A 25,674-nucleotide genomic window follows, 5' to 3' on the forward strand; every position below is an offset into this window, starting at 1 on the left:
TTAGTCTGGTATCAGCAGTTCTCTATGGGTCTCCAGTCTTAGTGTTCAAACCATTAGTCTGGTAGCAGCAGTTCTCTATGGGTCTCCAGTCTTAGTGTTCAAACCATTAGTCTGGTAGCAGCAGTTCTCTATGGGTCTCCAGTCTTAGTGTTGGAACCATTAGTCTGGTATCAGCAGTTTATGGGTCTCCAGTCTTAGTGTTGGAACCATTAGTCTGGTAGCAGCAGTTCTCTATGGGTCTCCAGTCTTAGTGTTGGAACCATTAGTCTGGTATCAGCAGTTCTCTATGGGTCTCCAGTCTTAGTGTTCAAACCATTAGTCTGGTATCAGCAGTTCTCTATGGGTCTCCAGTCTTAGTGTTGGAACCATTAGTCTGGTATCAGCAGTTCTCTATGGGTCTCCAGTCTTAGTGTTGGAACCATTAGTCTGGTATCAGCAGTTCTCTATGGGTCTCCAGTCTTAGTGTTCAAACCATTAGTCTGGTATCAGCAGTTCTCTATGGGTCTCCAGTCTTAGTGTTCAAACCATTAGTCTGGTAGCAGCAGTTCTCTATGGGTCTCCAGTCTTAGTGTTGGAACCATTAGTCTGGTAGCAGCAGTTCTCTATGGGTCTCCAGTCTTAGTGTTGGAACCATTAGTCTGGTAGCAGCAGTTCTCTATGGGTCTCCAGTCTTAGTGTTGGAACCATTAGTCTGGTAGCAGCAGTTCTCTATGGGTCTCCAGTCTTAGTGTTGGAACCATTAGTCTGGTATCAGCAGTTCTCTATGGGTCTCCAGTCTTAGTGTTGGAACCATTAGTCTGGTATCAGCAGTTCTCTATGGGTCTCCAGTCTTAGTGTTCAAACCATTAGTCTGGTAGCAGCAGTTCTCTATGGGTCTCCAGTCTTAGTGTTGGAACCATTAGTCTGGTAGCAGCAGTTCTCTATGGGTCTCCAGTCTTAGTGTTGGAACCATTAGTCTGGTAGCAGCAGTTCTCTATGGGTCTCCAGTCTTAGTGTTGGAACCATTAGTCTGGTAGCAGCAGTTCTCTATGGGTCTCCAGTCTTAGTGTTGGAACCATTAGTCTGGTATCAGCAGTTCTCTATGGGTCTCCAGTCTTAGTGTTCAAACCATTAGTCTGGTAGCAGCAGTTCTCTATGGGTCTCCAGTCTTAGTGTTGGAACCATTAGTCTGGTAGCAGCAGGTCTCTATGGGTCTCCAGTCTTAGTGTTGGAACCATTAGTCTGGTAGCAGCAGTTCTCTATGGGTCTCCAGTCTTAGTGTTGGAACCATTAGTCTGGTATCAGCAGTTCTCTATGGGTCTCCAGTCTTAGTGTTGGAACCATTAGTCTGGTAGCAGCAGTTCTCTATGGGTCTCCAGTCTTAGTGTTGGAACCATTAGTCTGGTAGCAGCAGTTCTCTATGGGTCTCCAGTCTTAGTGTTCAAACCATTAGTCTGGTATCAGCAGTTCTCTATGGGTCTCCAGTCTTAGTGTTCCAACCATTAGTCTGGTATCAGCAGTTCTCTATGGGTCTCCAGTCTTAGTGTTGGAACCATTAGTCTGGTAGCAGCAGTTCTCTATGGGTCTCCAGTCTTAGTGTTGGAACCATTAGTCTGGTATCAGCAGTTCTCTATGGGTCTCCAGTCTTAGTGTTGGAACCATTAGTCTGGTAGCAGCAGTTCTCTATGGGTCTCCAGTCTTAGTGTTCAAACCATTAGTCTGGTAGCAGCAGTTCTCTATGGGTCTCCAGTCTTAGTGTTGGAACCATTAGTCTGGTATCAGCAGTTCTCTATGGGTCTCCAGTCTTAGTGTTGGAACCATTAGTCTGGTAGCAGCAGTTCTCTATGGGTCTCCAGTCTTAGTGTTCAAACCATTAGTCTGGTAGCAGCAGTTCTCTATGGGTCTCCAGTCTTAGTGTTGGAACCATTAGTCTGGTATCAGCAGTTCTCTATGGGTCTCCAGTCTTAGTGTTGGAACCATTAGTCTGGTAGCAGCAGTTCTCTATGGGTCTCCAGTCTTAGTGTTGGAACCATTAGTCTGGTATCAGCAGTTCTCTATGGGTCTCCAGTCTTAGTGTTCAAACCATTAGTCTGGTAGCAGCAGTTCTCTATGGGTCTCCAGTCTTAGTGTTGGAACCATTAGTCTGGTATCAGCAGTTCTCTATGGGTCTCCAGTCTTAGTGTTGGAACCATTAGTCTGGTAGCAGCAGTTCTCTATGGGTCTCCAGTCTTAGTGTTCAAACCATTAGTCTGGTAGCAGCAGTTCTCTATGGGTCTCCAGTCTTAGTGTTCAAACCATTAGTCTGGTATCAGCAGTTCTCTATGGGTCTCCAGTCTTAGTGTTCAAACCATTAGTCTGGTAGCAGCAGTTCTCTATGGGTCTCCAGTCTTAGTGTTGGAACCATTAGTCTGGTATCAGCAGTTCTCTATGGGTCTCCAGTCTTAGTGTTGGAACCATTAGTCTGGTAGCAGCAGTTCTCTATGGGTCTCCAGTCTTAGTGTTGGAACCATTAGTCTGGTAGCAGCAGTTCTCTATGGGTCTCCAGTCTTAGTGTTCAAACCATTAGTCTGGTAGCAGCAGTTCTCTATGGGTCTCCAGTCTTAGTGTTGGAACCATTAGTCTGGTAGCAGCAGTTCTCTATGGGTCTCCAGTCTTAGTGTTCAAACCATTAGTCTGGTATCAGCAGTTTATGGGTCTCCAGTCTTAGTGTTGGAACCATTAGTCTGGTAGCAGCAGTTCTCTATGGGTCTCCAGTCTTAGTGTTGGAACCATTAGTCTGGTATCAGCAGTTCTCTATGGGTCTCCAGTCTTAGTGTTGGAACCATTAGTCTGGTATCAGCAGTTCTCTATGGGTCTCCAGTCTTAGTGTTGGAACCATTAGTCTGGTAGCAGCAGTTCTCTATGGGTCTCCAGTCTTAGTGTTGGAACCATTAATCTGTCTTTCTGCACTTGAGCATGGCAGTAAACCCACTGTTCCCCGAGCGGCGACGACGTGGATGTCGATTAAGGCAGCCCCCCGCACCTCTCTGATTCAGACGGGTTGGGTTAAATGAGGAAGACTCACCTCTCTGATTCAGACGGGTTGGGTTAAATGCAGAAGACACATTTCAGTAGAATGCATTCAGTTGGATAACTGACCATGTTTTCACCTTTCCTTAAATCTTGTGGAGTCCCAGGTAAAGCCAGACTACAGAAGCCTGCTGGACACTTATTTTGACTTATTTTCTTTAGGGTAAAATAGCCTATTTGAGGAGAAATGAACACTTGCTGAATGGGAAAATATGCTACAGCGTTAACAAGCGGTATATAGCCAAGCTGTCATTGACTAGGTCCTGGTAGCCCATGTAAAGTGCATTCGGAAAGGATTCAGACCCCTTGACTTTTTCCACGTTTTGTTACGTTACAGCCTTTCCCCCTCCTCAATCTACACACAATACCCCATGATGTCAAAGCAAAAACAGGGTTTTAGACATTTTTGCAAATAAAACTGAAATATGACATTTGAATAAGTATTCAGACCCTTTACTCAGTACTTTTTTGAAGCACCTTTGGCAGCGATTACAGCCTGGAGTCTTCTTGGGTATGACGCTACACGCTTGGCACACCTGTATTTGGGGAGTTTCTCCCATTCTTCTCTGCAGATCCTCTCAAGCTCTGTCAGGTTGGATGGGGAGCGTCGCTGCACAGCTATTTTCAGGTCTCTCCAGAGATGTTCGATCGGGTTCAAGTCCGGGCTCTGGCTGGGCCACTCAAGGACATTCAGAGACTTGTCCTGAAGCCACTCCTGCGTTGTCTTGGCTGTGTGCTTAAGGTCATTGTCCTGTTGGAAGGTGAACCTTCGCCCCAGTCTGAGGTCCTGAGCACTCTGGAGCAGGTTTTCATCAAGGATCTCTCTGTACTTTGCTCTGTTCATCTTTCCCTCGATCCTGCCTAGTCTCCCAGTCCCTGCCGCTGAAAAACATCCCCACAACATGATGCTGCACCGTAGGGATGATGCCAGGTTTCTTCCAGATGTGACACTTGGCATTCAGGCCAAAGAGATCAATCTTGGTTTCATCAGACCAGAGAATCTTGTTTGTCATGGTCTGAGAGTCCTTTAGGTGCCTTTTGGCAAACTTTTGGCAAACAGTTGGTTAGGGCATGCTCGGAGTACATGTCCTGGTAATCCGCCTGGCCATGCGGCCTTGTGAATGTTGACCTGTTTAAAGGTCTTAGTCACATCGGCTACTGCGAACGTGATCACACAGTCAACCGGAACAGTTGGTGCTCTCATGCATGTTTCAGTGTTACTTGCCTTGAAGCAAGCATAGAACTTATTTAGCTTGTCTGGTAGGCTCGTGTCACTGGGTCTCTCTCAGCTGTGCTTCCCTTTGTAGTCTGTAATAGTTTGCAAGCCCTGCCACATCCGACGAGCGTCGAAGCCGGTGTAGTACGATTCTATCTTAGTCCTGTATGGATCCTTTCCCTGTTTGATGGTTCGTCGGAGGGCATAGCGGGAGTTCTTGTAAGCTTCCGGGTTAGAGTCCTGCTCCTTGAAAGCGGTAGCTCTACCCTTAAGCTCAGTGCGAATGTTGCCTGTAATCCATGGCTTCTGGTTGGGGTATGTACGTACAGTCACTGTGGGGATGACGTCATCGATGCACTTATTGATGAAGCCAGTGACTGATGTGGTGTACTCAATACCATCGGAAGAATCCCGGAACATATTCTAGTTTGTGCTAGCAAAACAGTCCTGTAGTTTAGCATCTGCTTCATCTGACCACTTTTTCATAGAGTCGCGGGTGCTTCCTGCTTTTGCTTGTAAGCAGGAATCAGGAGGATCGAATTAATATCAGATTTAACAAATGGAGGACGAGGGAAAGCTTTGTACGCGTCTGTGTGTGGAGTAGAGGTGGTCTAGAATTTTTTTTCTTCCTCTGGTTGCACGTTTAACATGTTGATAGAAATTTGGTAAAACTGATTTTGAGTTTCCCTGCATTAAAGTCACCGGCCACTAGGAGCGCCGCCTCTGGATGAGCATTTTCCTGTTTGCTTACGGCGGAATACAGCTCATTTAGTGAGGTTTTAGTTCCAACCTCGCTCCGTGGTGGTATGTAGACAGCTATGAAAATACAGATAAACTCTCTGTGTAATAGTGTGGTCTACAGCTTATCATAAGATGCTCAACCTCAAGCGAGCAAAACTTTGAGACTTCCTTAGATATTGTGCTCCAGCTGTTGTATACATAAATGCATAGGCCCCTGCCCGTGTCTTACCAGAGGCTGCTGTCTTGCCGATGCAGTGTATAACTCGCCAGGTCTGTTCTTAATGTCGTCGTTCATCCACAAGAAAATATTTGTTTTTAATGTCCCGTTGGTAGGATATACATGCTTTCAGTTCGTCCCATTTATTTTCTAGCGATTGAACGTTAGCTAGCAGAACGGAGGGCAAGGGCAGATTAGCCACTCGTCGCCTGGTCCTCACAAAGCATCCTGATCTTTTGCCTCAATCTCCCTTTCCTTCTCCAGCGAATCACAGGGATCAGGGCCTGGTCAGGTGTCAACAGTATATCCCTTGCGTCCGATTCATTGAACTATTCGTCCAGTTTGAGGTGAGCAATCCAGGTGCTGATGGTTAGAAGCTCTTTTCGGTCGTAGGAGAGCGTAGCATCAACATTATGTACATAACTAGTTATGAACAATGCAAAACACTTCTGGATGGTAGTGTCATAAGGTGAATGCACCCATTTGTAAGCCGCTCTGGATAAGAGCGTCTGCTAAATGACTTAAATGTAAATGTAAATGTAGCTGTGTGAAAAGGCAGTGGCTCAGGTGATTGTCCTTGATGATCTTTTTGGCCTTCCTGTGACATCGGGTGGTGTAAGTGTCATGGAGGGCAGGTAGTTTGCCCCCGGTGATGCGTTGTGCAGACCGCACCACCCTCTGGAGAGCCTTGATGTTGAGGGCGGTGCAGTTGCCGTACCAGTGATACAGATCAATAAAATCCTCTCGATCGTGCCGCTGTAGAAGTTTGTCAGGGTTTTAGGTGACACGCCAAATTTCTTCAGCCTCCTGAGGTTGAAGAAGCGTTGTTGCGGGGGGATGTGGGTTGGTGGACCATTTCAGTTTGTCTGTGATTTGTATGCCGAGGAATTTACAACTTTCCACCTTAACCACTACTGTCCTGTCTGTGAATAGGGGGGTGCTCCCTCTGCTGTTTCCTGAAGTCCACGATCAGCTCCTTTTGTTTTGTTGACGTTGAGTGAGAAGTTGTTTTCCTGACACCACACTCCGAGTGCCCTCACCTCTTCCCTGTAGGCCGTCTCGTCGTTGTTGGTAGTCAAGCCCACTACTGTAGTGTTGTCTGCAAACTTGATGATTTGAGTTGGAAGCGTGCATGGCCACGCAGTCATGGGTGAACAGGGAGTACAGGAGGGGCTGAGTGGAGTGGAGATGTTGTTTCCTACCTTCACCACCTGATGGCTGCCCATCAGAAAGTCCAGGACCCATTTGCACAGGGCGGGGTTGAGACCCAGGGCCTCCAGCTTGATGATAAGGTTGGAGGGTACTATGGTGTTGAATGCTGAGCTGTAGTCAATGAACAGCATTGACTGTTGGAATACATAGGTATTCCTCTTGTCCAGATGGGATAGGGCAGTGTGATGGCGATTGCATCGTCTGTGAACCTGTTGGGATGGTATGCAAACTGAAGTGGTTCTAGGGTGGCCGGTAAGGTGGAGGTGATATGATCCTTGACTAGTCGCTCAAAGCTTCATGATGACAGAAGTGAGTACTACGGGCGATTAGTCATTTAGTTCAGATATCTTTGCTTCTTGGGTAACAATGGTGGACATCTTGAAGCATGTGGGGACAGCAGACTGGGATGCTCTGAGGACGCGGCTAGGGATGCCGTCTGGGCCAGCAGCCTTGCGAGGGTTAACACGTTTAAATGTTTTACTCACGTCGGCCACGGGGAAGGAGAGGGGGGTCGTGGGCCGCGACAGTGGCACTATTATCCTCAAAGCGGGCAAAAAAGGTGTTATGTTTGTCTGGAAGCATGACGTCGGTGTCCGTGATGTGGCTGGTTTAAATTTTGTAGTGCGTGATTTCCTGTAGACCCTGCCACATACGACTCTCAGCCAGTGTAGAGGCTGTAGCCCAGCGTAGCCCTCCTCTCTCAGCCAGTGTAGAGGCTGTAGCCCAGCGTAACCCTCCTCTCAGCCAGTGTAGAGGCTGTAGCCCAGCGTAACCCTCCTCTCTCAGCCAGTGTAGAGGCTGTAGCCCAGCGTAACCCTCCTCTCAGCCAGTGTAGAGGCTGTAGCCCAGCGTAACCCTCCTCTCTCAGCCAGTGTAGAGGCTGTAGCCCAGCGTAGCCCTCCTCTCTCAGCCAGTGTAGAGGCTGTAGCCCAGCGTAACCCTCCTCTCTCAGCCAGTGTAGAGGCTGTAGCCCAGCGTAGCCCTCCTCTCTCAGCCAGTGTAGAGGCTGTAGCCCAGCGTAACCCTCCTCTCTCAGCCAGTGTAGAGGCTGTAGCCCAGCGTAGCCCTCCTCTCTCAGCCAGTGTAGAGGCTGTAGCCCAGCGTAACCCTCCTCTCTCAGCCAGTGTAGAGGCTGTAGCCCAGCGTAATCCTCCTCTCTTCTCTCAGCCAGTGTAGAGGCTGTAGCCCAGCGTAACCCTCCTCTCTCAGCCAGTGTAGAGGCTGTAGCCCAGCGTAATCCTCCTCTCAGCCAGTGTAGAGGCTGTAGCCCTCCTCTCTCAGCCAGTGTAGAGGCTGTAGCCCAGCGTAACCCTCCTCTCAGCCAGTGTAGAGGCTGTAGCCCTCCTCTCTCAGCCAGTGTAGAGGCTGTAGCCCAGCGTAATCCTCCTCTCAGCCAGTGTAGAGGCTGTAGCCCAGCGTAATCCTCCTCTCTTCTCTCAGCCAGTGTAGAGGCTGTAGCCCAGCGTAATCCTCCTCTCTTCTCTCAGCCAGTGTAGAGGCTGTAGCCCAGCGTAACCCTCCTCTCTCAGCCAGTGTAGAGGCTGTAGCCCAGCGTAACCCTCCTCTCTCAGCCAGTGTAGAGGCTGTAGCCCAGCGTAACCCTCCTCTCTCAGCCAGTGTAGAGGCTGTAGCCGTCCTCTCTCAGCCAGTGTAGAGGCTGTAACCCTCTCCTCTCAGCCAGTGTAGAGGCTGTAGCCCAGCATAACCCTCCTCTCTCAGCCAGTGTAGAGGCTGTAGCCCAGCGTAACCCTCCTCTCTCAGCCAGTGTAGAGGCTGTAACCCAGCGTAGCCCTCCTCTCTCAGCCAGTGTAGAGGCTGTAGCCCAGCGTAACCCTCCTCTCAGCCAGTGTAGAGGCTGTAGCCCAGCGTAGCCCTCCTCTCTCAGCCAGTGTAGAGGCTGTAGCCCAGCGTAACCCTCCTCTCAGCCAGTGTAGAGGCTGTAGCTCAGCGTAACCCTCCTCTCTCAGCCAGTGTAGAGGCTGTAGCTCAGCGTAACCCTCCTCTCTCAGCCAGTGTAGAGGCTGTAGCCCAGCGTAACCCTCCTCTCTCAGCCAGTGTAGAGGCTGTAGCCCAGCGTAACCCTCCTCTCTCAGCCAGTGTAGAGGCTGTAGCCCAGCGTAACCCTCCTCTCTCAGCCAGTGTAGAGGCTGTAACCCTCTCCTCTCAGCCAGTGTAGAGGCTGTAAGCCAGCGTAATCCTCCTCTCAGCCAGTGTAGAGGCTGTAGCCCAGCGTAACCCTCCTCTCTCAGCCAGTGTAGAGGCTGTAGCCCAGCGTAACCCTCCTCTCAGCCAGTGTAGAGGCTGTAGCCCAGCGTAACCCTCCTCTCTCAGCCAGTGTAGAGGCTGTAGCTCAGCGTAGCCCTCCTCTCTCAGCCAGTGTAGAGGCTGTAGCCCAGCGTAACCCTCCTCTCAGCCAGTGTAGAGGCTGTAGCCCAGCGTAACCCTCCTCTCAGCCAGTGTAGAGGCTGTAGCCCAGCGTAACCCTCCTCTCAGCCAGTGTAGAGGCTGTAGCTCAGCGTAACCCTCCTCTCTCAGCCAGTGTAGAGGCTGTAGCCCAGCGTAACCCTCCTCTCTCAGCCAGTGTAGAGGCTGTAGCCCAGCGTAACCCTCCTCTCAGCCAGTGTAGAGGCTGTAGCTCAGCGTAACCCTCCTCTCTCAGCCAGTGTAGAGGCTGTAGCCCAGCGTAACCCTCCTCTCAGCCAGTGTAGAGGCTGTAGCCCAGCGTAACCCTCCTCTCAGCCAGTGTAGAGGCTGTAGCTCAGCGTAACCCTCCTCTCTCAGCCAGTGTAGAGGCTGTAGCCCAGCGTAACCCTCCTCTCAGCCAGTGTAGAGGCTGTAGCCCAGCGTAACCCTCCTCTCTCAGCCAGTGTAGAGGCTGTAGCCCAGCGTAACCCTCCTCTCTCAGCCAGTGTAGAGGCTGTAGCCCAGCGTAACCCTCCTCTCAGCCAGTGTAGAGGCTGTAGCTCAGCGTAACCCTCCTCTCTCAGCCAGTGTAGAGGCTGTAGCTCAGCGTAACCCTCCTCTCTCAGCCAGTGTAGAGGCTGTAGCCCAGCGTAACCCTCCTCTCTCAGCCAGTGTAGAGGCTGTAGCCCAGCGTAGCCCTCCTCTCTCAGCCAGTGTAGAGGCTGTAGCCCAGCGTAACCCTCCTCTCAGCCAGTGTAGAGGCTGTAGCCCAGCGTAGCCCTCCTCTCTCAGCCAGTGTAGAGGCTGTAGCCCAGCGTAGCCCTCCTCTCAGCCAGTGTAGAGGCTGTAGCCCAGCGTAATCCTCCTCTCAGCCAGTGTAGAGGCTGTAGCCCAGCGTAGCCCTCCTCTCTCAGCCAGTGTAGAGGCTGTAGCCCAGCGTAATCCTCCTCTCAGCCAGTGTAGAGGCTGTAGCCCAGCGTAACCCTCCTCTCTCAGCCAGTGTAGAGGCTGTAGCTCAGCGTAGCCCTCCTCTCTCAGCCAGTGTAGAGGCTGTAGCTCAGCGTAACCCTCCATGTCCGTAGCACTGAAATGTTATAATCCCTCTGTTGTTTTTCCAGTCAACCTGCCGAAGAACCTGCATGTCCCAACAGCAGCCCACATCCCCTCCAAGCCTAGCCGTCGATCCATGCCTGCTCCCTTCCGGCTTCCCACCCCCCTGCCCCCGCTGCCTGTCAGGAAGGGGGTGCGGGGGCGGCGCCCCAAGAGTGAGACCATCGCCCTGCTGAAGGCTGTAGCGGAGGCAGCTCAGAACGGCACGGCTCCAGCCTCTAACTCACAGCTGGCTCCCAGGCCTCACAAGAAGAGAGGCCCTAAACCTGGCAGCAAGAGGAAGATGCTCCAGAACGCAGTGTCATCGGGTGCTGCGGATGCCAAGCTGTCAGGGGGTCAACAGGACTGCTTCAGCTCTGTGGTCTCTACAGGTAAACCTGACGACTGCCCACCTCTCTAGCCAGCTGCAGCCCACCTCTCTAGCCAGCTGCAGCCCACCTCTCTAGCCAGCTGCAGCCCATCTCTCTAACCAGCTGCAGCCCACCTCTCTAACCAGCTGCAGCCCACCTCTCTAGCCAGCTGCAGCCCACCTCTCTAGCCAGCTGCAGCCCACCTCTCTAACCAGCTGCAGCCCACCTCTCTAACCAGCTGCAGCCCACCTCTCTAACCAGCTGCAGCCCACCTCTCTAACCAGCTGCAGCCCACCTCTCTAGCCAGCTGCAGCCCACCTCTCTAACCAGCTGCAGCCCACCTCTCTAACCAGCTGCAGCCCACCTCTCTAGCCAGCTGCAGCCCACCTCTCTAGCCAGCTGCAGCCCACCTCTCTAGCCAGCTGCAGCCCACCTCTCTAACCAGCTGCAGCCCACCTCTCTAACCAGCTGCAGCCCACCTCTCTAACCAGCTGCAGCCCACCTCTCTAACCAGCTGCAGCCCACCTCTCTAGCCAGCTGCAGCCCACCTCTCTAGCCAGCTGCAGCCCACCTCTCTAGCCAGCTGCAGCCCACCTCTCTAGCCAGCTGCAGCCCACCTCTCTAACCAGCTGCAGCCCACCTCTCTAGCCAGCTGCAGCCCACCTCTCTAACCAGCTGCAGCCCACCTCTCTAGCCAGCTGCAGCCCACCTCTCTAGCCAGCTGCAGCCCACCTCTCTAACCAGCTGCAGCCCACCTCTCTAACCAGCTGTAGCCCACCTCTCTAGCCAGCTGCAGCCCACCTCTCTAACCAGCTGCAGCCCACCTCTCTAGCCAGCTGCAGCCCACCTCTCTAACCAGCTGCAGCCCACCTCTCTAACCAGCTGCAGCCCACCTCTCTAGCCAGCTGCAGCCCACCTCTCTAACCAGCTGCAGCCCACCTCTCTAACCAGCTGCAGCCCACCTCTCTAGCCAGCTGCAGCCCACCTCTCTAGCCAGCTGCAGCCCACCTCTCTAGCCAGCTGCAGCCCACCTCTCTAACCAGCTGCAGCCCACCTCTCTAACCAGCTGCAGCCCACCTCTCTAACCAGCTGCAGCCCACCTCTCTAACCAGCTGCAGCCCACCTCTCTAGCCAGCTGCAGCCCACCTCTCTAGCCAGCTGCAGCCCACCTCTCTAGCCAGCTGCAGCCCACCTCTCTAGCCAGCTGCAGCCCACCTCTCTAGCCAGCTGCAGCCCACCTCTCTAACCAGCTGCAGCCCACCTCTCTAGCCAGCTGCAGCCCACCTCTCTAGCCAGCTGCAGCCCACCTCTCTAACCAGCTGCAGCCCACCTCTCTAACCAGCTGTAGCCCACCTCTCTAGCCAGCTGCAGCCCACCTCTCTAACCAGCTGCAGCCCACCTCTCTAGCCAGCTGCAGCCCACCTCTCTAGCCAGCTGCAGCCCACCTCTCTAGCCAGCTGCAGCCCACCTCTCTAACCAGCTGCAGCCCACCTCTCTAACCAGCTGCAGCCCACCTCTCTAGCCAGCTGCAGCCCACCTCTCTAACCAGCTGCAGCCCACCTCTCTAACCAGCTGCAGCCCACCTCTCTAGCCAGCTGCAGCCCACCTCTCTAACCAGCTGCAGCCCACCTCTCTAACCAGCTGCAGCCCACCTCTCTAACCAGCTGCAGCCCACCTCTCTAACCAGCTGCAGCCCACCTCTCTAGCCAGCTGCAGCCCACCTCTCTAACCAGCTGCAGCCCACCTCTCTAACCAGCGGCAGCCCACCTCTCTAACCAGCGGCAGCCCACCTCTCTAACCAGCGGCAGCCCACCTCTCTAGCCAGCTGCAGCCCACCTCTCTAGCCAGCTGCAGCCCACCTCTCTAACCAGCTGCAGCCCACCTCTCTAGCCAGCTGCAGCCCACCTCTCTAGCCAGCTGCAGCCCACCTCTCTAACCAGCTGCAGCCCACCTCTCTAACCAGCTGCAGCCCACCTCTCTAACCAGCTGCAGCCCACCTCTCTAGTCAGCTGCAGCCCACCTCTCTAACCAGCTGCAGTCCACCTATCTAACCAGCTGCAGCCCACCTCTCTAACCAGCTGCAGCCCACCTCTCTAACCAGCTGCAGCCCACCTCTCTAACCAGCTGCAGCCCACCTCTCTAACCAGCTGCAGCCCACCTCTCTAACCAGCTGCAGCCCACCTCTCTAACCAGCTGCAGCCCACCTCTCTAGCCAGCTGCAGCCACCTCTCTAACCAGCTGCAGCCCACCTCTCTAGCCAGCTGCAGCCCACCTCTCTAACCAGCTGCAGCCCACCTCTCTAGCCAGCTGCAGCCCACCTCTCTAGCCAGCTGCAGCCCACCTCTCTAACCAGCTGCAGCCCACCTCTCTAGCCAGCTGCAGCCCACCTCTCTAGCCAGCTGCAGCCCACCTCTCTAGCCAGCTGCAGCCCACCTCTCTAGCCAGCTGCAGCCCACCTCTCTAACCAGCTGCAGCCCACCTCTCTAGCCAGCTGCAGCCCACCTCTCTAGCCAGCTGCAGCCCACCTCTCTAACCAGCTGCAGCCCACCCCTCTAACCAGCTGCAGCCCACCTCTCTAACCAGCTGCAGCCCACCTCTCTAGCCAGCTGCAGCCCACCTCTAACCAGCTGCAGCCCACCTCTCTAGCCAGCTGCAGCCCACCTCTCTAGCCAGCTGCAGCCCACCTCTCTAACCAGCTGCAGCCCACCTCTCTAACCAGCTGCAGCCCACCTCTCTAACCAGCTGCAGCCCACCTCTCTAGCCAGCTGCAGCCCACCTCTCTAACCAGCTGCAGCCCACCTCTCTAACCAGCGGCAGCCCACCTCTCTAACCAGCGGCAGCCCACCTCTCTAACCAGCGGCAGCCCACCTCTCTAACCAGCTGCAGCCCACCTCTCTAGCCAGCTGCAGCCCACCTCTCTAACCAGCTGCAGCCCACCTCTCTAGCCAGCTGCAGCCCACCTCTCTAACCAGCTGCAGCCCACCTCTCTAACCAGCTGCAGCCCACCTCTCTAACCAGCTGCAGCCCACCTCTCTAGTCAGCTGCAGCCCACCTCTCTAACCAGCTGCAGCCCACCTCTCTAGCCAGCTGCAGCCCACCTCTCTAACCAGCTGCAGCCCACCTCTCTAACCAGCTGCAGCCCACCTCTCTAACCAGCTGCAGCCCACCTCTCTAGCCAGCTGCAGCCCACCTCTCTAACCAGCTGCAGCCCACCTCTCTAACCAGCGGCAGCCCACCTCTCTAACCAGCGGCAGCCCACCTCTCTAACCAGCGGCAGCCCACCTCTCTAACCAGCTGCAGCCCACCTCTCTAGCCAGCTGCAGCCCACCTCTCTAACCAGCTGCAGCCCACCTCTCTAGCCAGCTGCAGCCCACCTCTCTAACCAGCTGCAGCCCACCTCTCTAACCAGCTGCAGCCCACCTCTCTAACCAGCTGCAGCCCACCTCTCTAGTCAGCTGCAGCCCACCTCTCTAACCAGCTGCAGCCCACCTCTCTAGCCAGCTGCAGCCCACCTCTCTAACCAGCTGCAGCCCACCTCTCTAGCCAGCTGCAGCCCACCTCTCTAACCAGCTGCAGCCCACCTCTCTAACCAGCTGCAGCCCACCTCTCTAACCAGCTGCAGCCCACCTCTCTAACCAGCTGCAGCCCACCTCTCTAACCAGCTGCAGCCCACCTCTCTAGCCAGCTGCAGCCCACCTCTCTAGCCAGCTGCAGCCCACCTCTCTAACCAGCGGCAGCCCACCTCTCTAACCAGCGGCAGCCCACCTCTCTAACCAGCGGCAGCCCACCTCTCTAACCAGCTGCAGCCCACCTCTCTAACCAGCTGCAGCCCACCTCTCTAACCAGCTGCAGCCCACCTCTCTAACCAGCTGCAGCCCACCTCTCTAACCAGCTGCAGCCCACCTCTCTAACCAGCTGCAGCCCACCTCTCTAGCCAGCTGCAGCCCACCTCTCTAACCAGCTGCAGCCCACCTCTCTAACCAGCTGCAGCCCACCTCTCTAACCAGCTGCAGCCCACCTCTCTAACCAGCTGCAGCCCACCTCTCTAACCAGCTGCAGCCCACCTCTCTAACCAGCTGCAGCCCACCTCTCTAGCCAGCTGCAGCCCACCTCTCTAGCCAGCTGCAGCCCACCTCTCTAACCAGCTGCAGCCCACCTCTCTAACCAGCTGCAGCCCACCTCTCTAACCAGCTGCAGCCCACCTCTCTAACCAGCTGCAGCCCACCTCTCTAACCAGCTGCAGCCCACCTCTCTAACCAGCTGCAGCCCACCTCTCTAGCCAGCTGCAGCCCACCTCTCTAGCCAGCTGCAGCCCACCTCTCTAACCAGCTGCAGCCCACCTCTCTAACCAGCTGCAGCCCACCTCTCTAACCAGCTGCAGCCCACCTCTCTAACCAGCTGCAGCCCACCTCTCTAACCAGCTGCAGCCCACCTCTCTAGCCAGCTGCAGCCCACCTCTCTAGCCAGCTGCAGCCCACCTCTCTAACCAGCTGCAGCCCACCTCTCTAACCAGCTGCAGCCCACCTCTCTAACCAGCTGCAGCCCACCTCTCTAACCAGCTGCAGCCCACCTCTCTAACCAGCTGCAGCCCACCTCTCTAACCAGCTGCAGCCCACCTCTCTAGCCAGCTGCAGCCCACCTCTCTAACCAGCTGCAGCCCACCTCTCTAGCCAGCTGCAGCCCACCTCTCTAGCCAGCTGCAGCCCACCTCTCTAACCAGCTGCAGCCCACCTCTCTAACCAGCTGCAGCCCACCTCTCTAACCAGCTGCAGCCCACCTCTCTAACCAGCTGCAGCCCACCTCTCTAGCCAGCTGCAGCCCACCTCTCTAACCAGCTGCAGCCCACCTCTCTAACCAGCGGCAGCCCACCTCTCTAACCAGCGGCAGCCCACCTCTCTAGCCAGCTGCAGCCCACCTCTCTAGCCAGCTGCAGCCCACCTCTCTAACCAGCTGCAGCCCACCTCTCTAACCAGCTGCAGCCCACCTCTCTAGCCAGCTGCAGCCCACCTCTCTAGCCAGCTGCAGCCCACCTCTCTAACCAGCTGCAGCCCACCTCTCTAACCAGCTGCAGCCCACCTCTCTAACCAGCTGCAGCCCACCTCTCTAGTCAGCTGCAGCCCACCTCTCTAACCAGCTGCAGCCCACCTCTCTAACCAGCTGCAGCCCACCTCTCTAACCAGCTGCAGCCCACCTCTCTAACCAGCTGCAGCCCACCTCTCTAACCAGCTGCAGCCCACCTCTCTAACCAGCTGCAGCCCACCTCTCTAGCCAGCTGCAGCCACCTCTCTAACCAGCTGCAGCCCACCTCTCTAGCCAGCTGCAGCCCACCTCTCTAACCAGCTGCAGCCCACCTCTCTAGCCAGCTGCAGCCCACCTCTCTAACCAGCTGCAGCCCACCTCTCTAACCAGCTGCAGCCCACCTCTCTAGCCAGCTGCAGCCCACCTCTCTAGCCAGCTGCAGCCCACCTCTCTAGCCAGCTGCAGCCCACCTCTCTAGCCAGCTGCAGCCCACCTCTCTAACCAGCTGCAGCCCACCTCTCTAGCCAGCTGCAGCCCACCTCTCTAACCAGCTGCAGCCCACCTCTCTAGCCAGCTGCAGCCCACCTCTCTAGCCAGCTGCAGCCCACCTCTCTAACCAGCTGCAGCCCACCTCTCTAACCAGCTGCAGCCCACCTCTCTAGCCAGCTGCAGCCCACCTCTCTAACCAGCTGCAGCCCACCTCTCTAGCCAGCTGCAGCCCACCTCTCTAGCCAGCTGCAGCCCACCTCTCTAACCAGCTGCAGCCCACCCCTCTAACCAGCTGCAGCCCACCCCTCTAACCAGCTGCAGCCCACCTCTCTAGCCAGCTGCAGCCCACCTCTCTAGCCAGCTGCAGCCCACCTCTCTAACCAGCTGCAGCCCACCTCTCTAGCCAGCTGCAGCCCACCTCTCTAGCCAGCTGCAGCCCACCTCTCTAGCCAGCTGCAGCCCACCTCTCTAACCAGCTGCAGCCCACCTCTCTAACCAGCTGCAGCCCACCTCTCTAACCAGCTGCAGCCCACCTCTCTAGCCAGCTGCAGCCCACCTCTCTAGCCAGCTGCAGCCCACCTCTCTAACCAGCGGCAGCCCACCTCTCTAACCAGCGGCAGCCCACCTCTCTAACCAGCGGCAGCCCACCTCTCTAACCAGCTGCAGCCCACCTCTCTAGCCAGTTGCAGCCCACCTCTCTAACCAGCTGCAGCCCACCTCTCTAGCCAGCTGCAGCCCACCTCTCTAACCAGCTGCAGCCCACCTCTCTAACCAGCTGCAGCCCACCTCTCTAACCAGCTGCAGCCCACCTCTCTAGTCAGCTGCAGCCCACCTCTCTAACCAGCTGCAGCCCACCTCTCTAGCCAGCTGCAGCCCACCTCTCTAGCCAGCTGCAGCCCACCTCTCTAACCAGCTGCAGCCCACCTCTCTAGCCAGCTGCAGCCCACCTCTCTAACCAGCTGCAGCCCACCTCTCTAACCAGCTGCAGCCCACCTCTCTAACCAGCTGCAGCCCACCTCTCTAACCAGCGGCAGCCCACCTCTCTAGCCAGCGGCAGCCCACCTCTCTAGCCAGCGGCAGCCCACCTCTCTAACCAGCGGCAGCCCACCTCTCTAACCAGCTGCAGCCCACCTCTCTAACCAGCTGCAGCCCACCTCTCTAACCAGCTGCAGCCCACCTCTCTAACCAGCTGCAGCCCACCTCTCTAACCAGCTGCAGCCCACCTCTCTAACCAGCTGCAGCCCACCTCTCTAACCAGCTGCAGCCCACCTCTCTAACCAGCTGCAGCCCACCTCTCTAACCAGCTGCAGCCCACCTCTCTAACCAGCTGCAGCCCACCTCTCTAACCAGCTGCAGCCCACCTCTCTAACCAGCTGCAGCCCACCTCTCTAACCAGCTGCAGCCCACCTCTCTAACCAGCTGCAGCCCACCTCTCTAACCAGCTGCAGCCCACCTCTCTAACCAGCTGCAGCCCACCTCTCTAACCAGCTGCAGCCCACCTCTCTAACCAGCTGCAGCCCACCTCTCTAGCCAGCTGCAGCCCACCTCTCTAGCCAGCTGCAGCCCACCTCTCTAACCAGCTGCAGCCCACCTCTCTAACCAGCTGCAGCCCACCTCTCTAACCAGCTGCAGCCCACCTCTCTAACCAGCTGCAGCCCACCTCTCTAACCAGCTGCAGCCCACCTCTCTAACCAGCTGCAGCCCACCTCTCTAGCCAGCTGCAGCCCACCTCTCTAGCCAGCTGCAGCCCACCTCTCTAGCCAGCTGCAGCCCACCTCTCTAACCAGCTGCAGCCCATCTCTCTAACCAGCTGCAGCCCACCTCTCTAACCAGCTGCAGCCCACCTCTCTAACCAGCTGCAGCCCACCTCTCTAACCAGCTGCAGCCCACCTCTCTAACCAGCTGCAGCCCACCTCTCTAACCAGCTGCAGCCCACCTCTCTAGCCAGCTGCAGCCCACCTCTCTAGCCAGCTGCAGCCCACCTCTCTAACCAGCTGCAGCCCACCTCTCTAACCAGCTGCAGCCCACCTCTCTAACCAGCTGCAGCCCACCTCTCTAACCAGCTGCAGCCCACCTCTCTAACCAGCTGCAGCCCACCTCTCTAACCAGCTGCAGCCCACCTCTCTAGCCAGCTGCAGCCCACCTCTCTAGCCAGCTGCAGCCCACCTCTCTAGCCAGCTGCAGCCCACCTCTCTAGCCAGCTGCAGCCCACCTCTCTAGCCAGCTGCAGCCCACCTCTCTAGCCAGCTGCAGCCCACCTCTCTAACCAGCTGCAGCCCACCTCTCTAACCAGCTGCAGCCCACCTCTCTAGTCAGCTGCAGCCCACCTCTCTAACCAGCTGCAGCCCACCTCTCTAGCCAGCTGCAGCCCACCTCTCTAACCAGCTGCAGCCCACCTCTCTAGCCAGCTGCAGCCCACCTCTCTAACCAGCTGCAGCCCACCTCTCTAACCAGCTGCAGCCCACCTCTCTAACCAGCTGCAGCCCACCTCTCTAACCAGCTGCAGCCCACCTCTCTAACCAGCTGCAGCCCACCTCTCTAGCCAGCTGCAGCCCACCTCTCTAGCCAGCTGCAGCCCACCTCTCTAACCAGCGGCAGCCCACCTCTCTAACCAGCGGCAGCCCACCTCTCTAACCAGCTGCAGCCCACCTCTCTAACCAGCTGCAGCCCACCTCTCTAACCAGCTGCAGCCCACCTCTCTAACCAGCTGCAGCCCACCTCTCTAACCAGCTGCAGCCCACCTCTCTAGCCAGCTGCAGCCCACCTCTCTAGCCAGCTGCAGCCCACCTCTCTAGCCAGCTGCAGCCCACCTCTCTAGCCAGCTGCAGCCCACCTCTCTAACCAGCTGCAGCCCACCTCTCTAACCAGCTGCAGCCCACCTCTCTAATCAGCTGCAGCCCACCTCTCTAGCCAGCTGCAGCCCACCTCTCTAACCAGCTGCAGCCCACCTCTCTAACCAGCTGCAGCCCACCTCTCTAACCAGCTGCAGCCCACCTCTCTAACCAGCTGCAGCCCACCTCTCTAACCAGCTGCAGCCCACCTCTCTAACCAGCTGCAGCCCACCTCTCTAACCAGCTGCAGCCCACCTCTCTAACCAGCTGCAGCCCACCTCTCTAACCAGCTGCAGCCCACCTCTCTAACCAGCTGCAGCCCACCTCTCTAACCAGCTGCAGCCCACCTCTCTAGCCAGCTGCAGCCCACCTCTCTAACCAGCTGCAGCCCACCTCTCTAGCCAGCTGCAGCCCACCTCTCTAACCAGCTGCAGCCCACCTCTCTAACCAGCTGCAGCCCACCTCTCTAACCAGCTGCAGCCCACCTCTCTAACCAGCTGCAGCCCACCTCTCTAACCAGCTGCAGCCCACCTCTCTAACCAGCTGCAGCCCACCTCTCTAACCAGCGGCAGCCCACCTCTCTAGCCAGCGGCAGCCCACCTCTCTAGCCAGCGGCAGCCCACCTCTCTAACCAGCGGCAGCCCACCTCTCTAACCAGCTGCAGCCCACCTCTCTAGCCAGCTGCAGCCCACCTCTCTAACCAGCTGCAGCCCACCTCTCTAGCCAGCTGCAGCCCACCTCTCTAGCCAGCTGCAGCCCACCTCTCTAGCCAGCTGCAGCCACCTCTCTAACCAGCTGCAGCCCACCTCTCTAACCAGCTGCAGCCCACCTCTCTAACCAGCTGCAGCCCACCTCTCTAACCAGCTGCAGCCCACCTCTCTAGCCAGCTGCAGCCCACCTCTCTAACCAGCTGCAGCCCACCTCTCTAGCCAGCTGCAGCCCACCTCTCTAGCCAGCTGCAGCCCACCTCTCTAGCCAGCTGCAGCCCACCTCTCTAACCAGCTGCAGCCCACCTCTCTAACCAGCTGCAGCCCACCTCTCTAACCAGCTGCAGCCCACCTCTCTAGCCAGCTGCAGCCCACCTCTCTAGCCAGCTGCAGCCCACCTCTCTAACCAGCTGCAGCCCACCTCTCTAACCAGCTGCAGCCCACCTCTCTAACCAGCTGCAGCCCACCTCTCTAACCAGCTGCAGCCCACCTCTCTAGCCAGCGGCAGCCCACCTCTCTAGCCAGCGGCAGCCCACCTCTCTAACCAGCTGCAGCCCACCTCTCTAACCAGCTGCAGCCCACCTCTCTAGCCAGCTGCAGCCCACCTCTCTAACCAGCTGCAGCCCACCTCTCTAGCCAGCTGCAGCCCACCTCTCTAACCAGCTGCAGCCCACCTCTCTAGCCAGCTGCAGCCACCTCTCTAACCAGCTGCAGCCCACCTCTCTAACCAGCTGCAGCCCACCTCTCTAACCAGCTGCAGCCCACCTCTCTAACCAGCTGCAGCCCACCTCTCTAACCAGCTGCAGCCCACCTCTCTAACCAGCTGCAGCCCACCTCTCTAACCAGCTGCAGCCCACCTCTCTAACCAGCTGCAGCCCACCTCTCTAACCAGCTGCAGCCCACCTCTCTAGCCAGCTGCAGCCCACCTCTCTAACCAGCTGCAGCCCACCTCTCTAACCAGCTGCAGCCCACCTCTCTAACCAGCTGCAGCCCACCTCTCTAACCAGCTGCAGCCCACCTCTCTAACCAGCTGCAGCCCACCTCTCTAACCAGCTGCAGCCCACCTCTCTAACCAGCTGCAGCCCACCTCTCTAACCAGCTGCAGCCCACCTCTCTAACCAGCTGCAGCCCACCTCTCTAACCAGCTGCAGCCCACCTCTCTAGCCAGCGGCAGCCCACCTCTCTAGCCAGCGGCAGCCCACCTCTCTAACCAGCTGCAGCCCACCTCTCTAACCAGCTGCAGCCCACCTCTCTAGCCAGCTGCAGCCCACCTCTCTAACCAGCTGCAGCCCACCTCTCTAGCCAGCTGCAGCCCACCTCTCTAGCCAGCTGCAGCCCACCTCTCTAGCCAGCTGCAGCCACCTCTCTAACCAGCTGCAGCCCACCTCTCTAACCAGCTGCAGCCCACCTCTCTAACCAGCTGCAGCCCACCTCTCTAACCAGCTGCAGCCCACCTCTCTAACCAGCTGCAGCCCACCTCTCTAGCCAGCTGCAGCCCACCTCTCTAACCAGCTGCAGCCCACCTCTCTAGCCAGCTGCAGCCCACCTCTCTAGCCAGCTGCAGCCCACCTCTCTAGCCAGCTGCAGCCCACCTCTCTAACCAGCTGCAGCCCACCTCTCTAACCAGCTGCAGCCCACCTCTCTAACCAGCTGCAGCCCACCTCTCTAGCCAGCTGCAGCCCACCTCTCTAGCCAGCTGCAGCCCACCTCTCTAACCAGCTGCAGCCCACCTCTCTAACCAGCTGCAGCCCACCTCTCTAACCAGCTGCAGCCCACCTCTCTAACCAGCTGCAGCCCACCTCTCTAGCCAGCGGCAGCCCACCTCTCTAGCCAGCGGCAGCCCACCTCTCTAACCAGCGGCAGCCCACCTCTCTAACCAGCTGCAGCCCACCTCTCTAGCCAGCTGCAGCCCACCTCTCTAACCAGCTGCAGCCCACCTCTCTAGCCAGCTGCAGCCCACCTCTCTAACCAGCTGCAGCCCACCTCTCTAGCCAGCTGCAGCCACCTCTCTAACCAGCTGCAGCCCACCTCTCTAACCAGCTGCAGCCCACCTCTCTAACCAGCTGCAGCCCACCTCTCTAACCAGCTGCAGCCCACCTCTCTAACCAGCTGCAGCCCACCTCTCTAGCCAGCTGCAGCCCACCTCTCTAACCAGCTGCAGCCCACCTCTCTAGCCAGCTGCAGCCCACCTCTCTAGCCAGCTGCAGCCCACCTCTCTAGCCAGCTGCAGCCCACCTCTCTAACCAGCTGCAGCCCACCTCTCTAACCAGCTGCAGCCCACCTCTCTAACCAGCTGCAGCCCACCTCTCTAGCCAGCTGCAGCCCACCTCTCTAGCCAGCTGCAGCCCACCTCTCTAACCAGCTGCAGCCCACCTCTCTAACCAGCTGCAGCCCACCTCTCTAACCAGCTGCAGCCCACCTCTCTAGCCAGCTGCCGCCCACCTCTCTAATCTTACATCGCACCAATCACCTCCCTCATAATACCAACAAACCACACACCTAGAAACTTACAGAGACTCTGGTGGTGCCCTAGACCACTGCGCCACCCGGGAGGCCTTTTGAACAAGTAAAACATCAGTCCTACTTGTCCGAAGGACGAGTGGGTAACATAGTCAAGCCTTGATGCTTCTCTTTGTGTGTTATATCAGAGTGTACCCCCATTTTAATGGTTTCTCTTTGTGTGTGTTATATCAGTGTGTGTGTATGTGAACAAGCATGGGACCTGTGGGCCTCACCTGGACAGGAAGCAGATGCAGCGCCTTCCGGACCACTTTGGGCCAGGTCCGGTTAACGCGGTGCTGCGACAGGTGGTTCAGACTTGTCTAGACTGTTGTTACCAACCAAAGGTGCTGCTCAGAACTCTACAGGCACACGCTGGGGGAGGAGAGGTTGTCAGTGGTGAGGAGATGGCTACTGACACAGACCTGCGCTGACACGCCACAGACCCGCCCTGACACGCCACAGACCCGCCCTGACACGCCACAGACCCGCCCTGACACGCCACAGACCCGCCCTGACACGCCACAGACCCGCCCTGACACGCCACAGACCCGCCCTGACACGCCACAGACCCGCCCTGACACGCCACAGACCCGCCCTGACACGCCACAGACCCGCGCTGACACGCCACAGACCCGCCCTGACACGCCACAGACCCGCCCTGACACGCCACAGACCCGCGCTGACACGCCACAGACCCGCCCTGACACGCCACAGACCCGCCCTGACACGCCACAGACCCGCGCTGACACGCCACAGACCCGCCCTGACACGCCACAGACTCGCCCTGACACGCCACAGACCCGCCCTGACACGCCACAGACCCGCCCTGACACGCCACAGACCCGCCCTGACACGCCACAGACCCGCGCTGACACGCCACAGACCCGCCCTGACACGCCACAGACCCGCCCTGACACGCCACAGACCCGCGCTGACACGCCACAGACCCGCCCTGACACGCCACAGACCCGCCCTGACACGCCACAGACCCGCGCTGACACGCCACAGACCCGCCCTGACACGCCACAGACCCGCCCTGACACGCCACAGACCCGCGCTGACACGCCACAGACCCGCCCTGACACGCCACAGACCCGCCCTGACACGCCACAGACCCGCCCTGACACGCCACAGACCCGCGCTGACACGCCACAGACCCGCCCTGACACGCCACAGACCCGCCCTGACACGCCACAGACCCGCGCTGACACGCCACAGACCCGCCCTGACACGCCACAGACCCGCCCTGACACGCCACAGACCCGCGCTGACACGCCACAGACCCGCCCTGACACGCCACAGACCTGCCCTGACACGCCACAGACCCGCGCTGACACGCCACAGACCCGCGCTGACACGCCACAGACCCGCGCTGACACGCCACAGACCCGCGCTGACACGCCACAGACCCGCCCTGACACGCCACAGACCCGCCCTGACACGCCACAGACCCGCCCTGACACGCCACAGACCCGCCCTGACACGCCACAGACCCGCGCTGACACGCCACAGACCCGCCCTGACACGCCACAGACCCGCCCTGACACGCCACAGACCCGCCCTGACACGCCACAGACCCGCGCTGACACGCCACAGACCCGCCCTGACACGCCACAGACCCGCCCTGACACGCCACAGACCCGCCCTGACACGCCACAGACCCGCCCTGACACGCCACAGACCCGCGCTGACACGCCACAGACCCGCCCTGACACGCCACAGACCCGCCCTGACACGCCACAGACCCGCGCTGACACGCCACAGACCCGCGCTGACACGCCACAGACCCGCGCTGACACGCCACAGACCCGCGCTGACACGCCACAGACCCGCCCTGACACGCCACAGACCCGCCCTGACACGCCACAGACCCGCCCTGACACGCCACAGACCCGCCCTGACACGCCACAGACCCGCGCTGACACGCCACAGACCCGCCCTGACACGCCACAGACCCGCCCTGACACGCCACAGACCCGCCCTGACACGCCACAGACCCGCGCTGACACGCCACAGACCCGCCCTGACACGCCACAGACCCGCCCTGACACGCCACAGACCCGCCCTGACACGCCACAGACCCGCCCTGACACGCCACAGACCCGCCCTGACACGCCACAGACCCGCCCTGACACGCCACAGACCCGCCCTGACACGCCACAGACCCGCCCTGACACGCCACAGACCCGCCCTGACACGCCACAGACCCGCCCTGACACGCCACAGACCCGCCCTGACACGCCACAGACCCGCCCTGACACGCCACAGACCCGCCCTGACACGCCACAGACCCGCCCTGACACGCCACAGACCCGCCCTGACACGCCACAGACCCGCCCTGACACGCCACAGACCCGCCCTGACACGCCACAGACCCGCGCTGACACGCCACAGACCCGCCCTGACACGCCACAGACCCGCCCTGACACGCCACAGACCCGCGCTGACACGCCACAGACCCGCCCTGACACGCCACAGACCCGCCCTGACACGCCACAGACCCGCGCTGACACGCCACAGACCCGCCCTGACACGCCACAGACCCGCCCTGACACGCCACAGACCCGCCCTGACACGCCACAGACCCGCCCTGACACGCCACAGACCCGCCCTGACACGCCACAGACCCGCGCTGACACGCCACAGACCCGCCCTGACACGCCACAGACCCGCCCTGACACGCCACAGACCCGCGCTGACACGCCACAGACCCGCCCTGACACGCCACAGACCCGCCCTGACACGCCACAGACCCGCGCTGACACGCCACAGACCCGCCCTGACACGCCACAGACCCGCCCTGACACGCCACAGACCCGCGCTGACACGCCACAGACCCGCCCTGACACGCCACAGACCCGCCCTGACACGCCACAGACCCGCGCTGACACGCCACAGACCCGCCCTGACACGCCACAGACCCGCCCTGACACGCCACAGACCCGCGCTGACACGCCACAGACCCGCCCTGACACGCCACAGACCCGCCCTGACACGCCACAGACCCGCGCTGACACGCCACAGACCCGCCCTGACACGCCACAGACCCGCCCTGACACGCCACAGACCCGCGCTGACACGCCACAGACCCGCGCTGACACGCCACAGACCCGCGCTGACACGCCACAGACCCGCGCTGACACGCCACAGACCCGCCCTGACACGCCACAGACCCGCCCTGACACGCCACAGACCCGCCCTGACACGCCACAGACCCGCCCTGACACGCCACAGACCCGCCCTGACACGCCACAGACCCGCCCTGACACGCCACAGACCCGCCCTGACACGCCACAGACCCGCCCTGACACGCCACAGACCCGCGCTGACACGCCACAGACCCGCCCTGACACGCCACAGACCCGCCCTGACACGCCACAGACCCGCCCTGACACGCCACAGACCCGCCCTGACACGCCACAGACCCGCCCTGACACGCCACAGACCCGCCCTGACACGCCACAGACCCGCCCTGACACGCCACAGACCCGCCCTGACACGCCACAGACCCGCCCTGACACGCCACAGACCCGCCCTGACACGCCACAGACCCGCCCTGACACGCCACAGACCCGCCCTGACACGCCACAGACCCGCCCTGACACGCCACAGACCCGCCCTGACACGCCACAGACCCGCCCTGACACGCCACAGACCCGCCCTGACACGCCACAGACCCGCCCTGACACGCCACAGACCCGCCCTGACACGCCACAGACCCGCCCTGACACGCCACAGACCCGCGCTGACACGCCACAGACCCGCCCTGACACGCCACAGACCCGCCCTGACACGCCACAGACCCGCCCTGACACGCCACAGACCCGCC

General features: G+C 58.8%; 1 protein-coding gene across 6 annotated transcripts in view; it reads left to right on the forward strand.

Moving 5' to 3' along the window:
• Window positions 1-25,674, forward strand: part of LOC129869505 (sex comb on midleg-like protein 2) — a 77,031-nt gene that overhangs the window by 22,842 nt on the left and 28,515 nt on the right. For all 6 annotated transcript variants that reach the window (XR_008761955.1, XM_055943972.1, XM_055943970.1 and 3 more), the window contains 2 exons: window positions 9,956-10,318; window positions 22,038-22,241. Coding sequence is in view for 5 of the 6 variants with exons in the window: in XM_055943972.1 (XP_055799947.1) it covers window positions 9,956-10,318; window positions 22,038-22,241 (567 nt within the window). In the remaining variant the exon portion in view is untranslated. The remainder of the gene's footprint in view (window positions 1-9,955; window positions 10,319-22,037; window positions 22,242-25,674) is intronic.

This window comes from Salvelinus fontinalis, chromosome 14 (assembly GCF_029448725.1).
Source record: "Salvelinus fontinalis isolate EN_2023a chromosome 14, ASM2944872v1, whole genome shotgun sequence".
NCBI lineage: Eukaryota > Metazoa > Chordata > Actinopteri > Salmoniformes > Salmonidae > Salvelinus > Salvelinus fontinalis.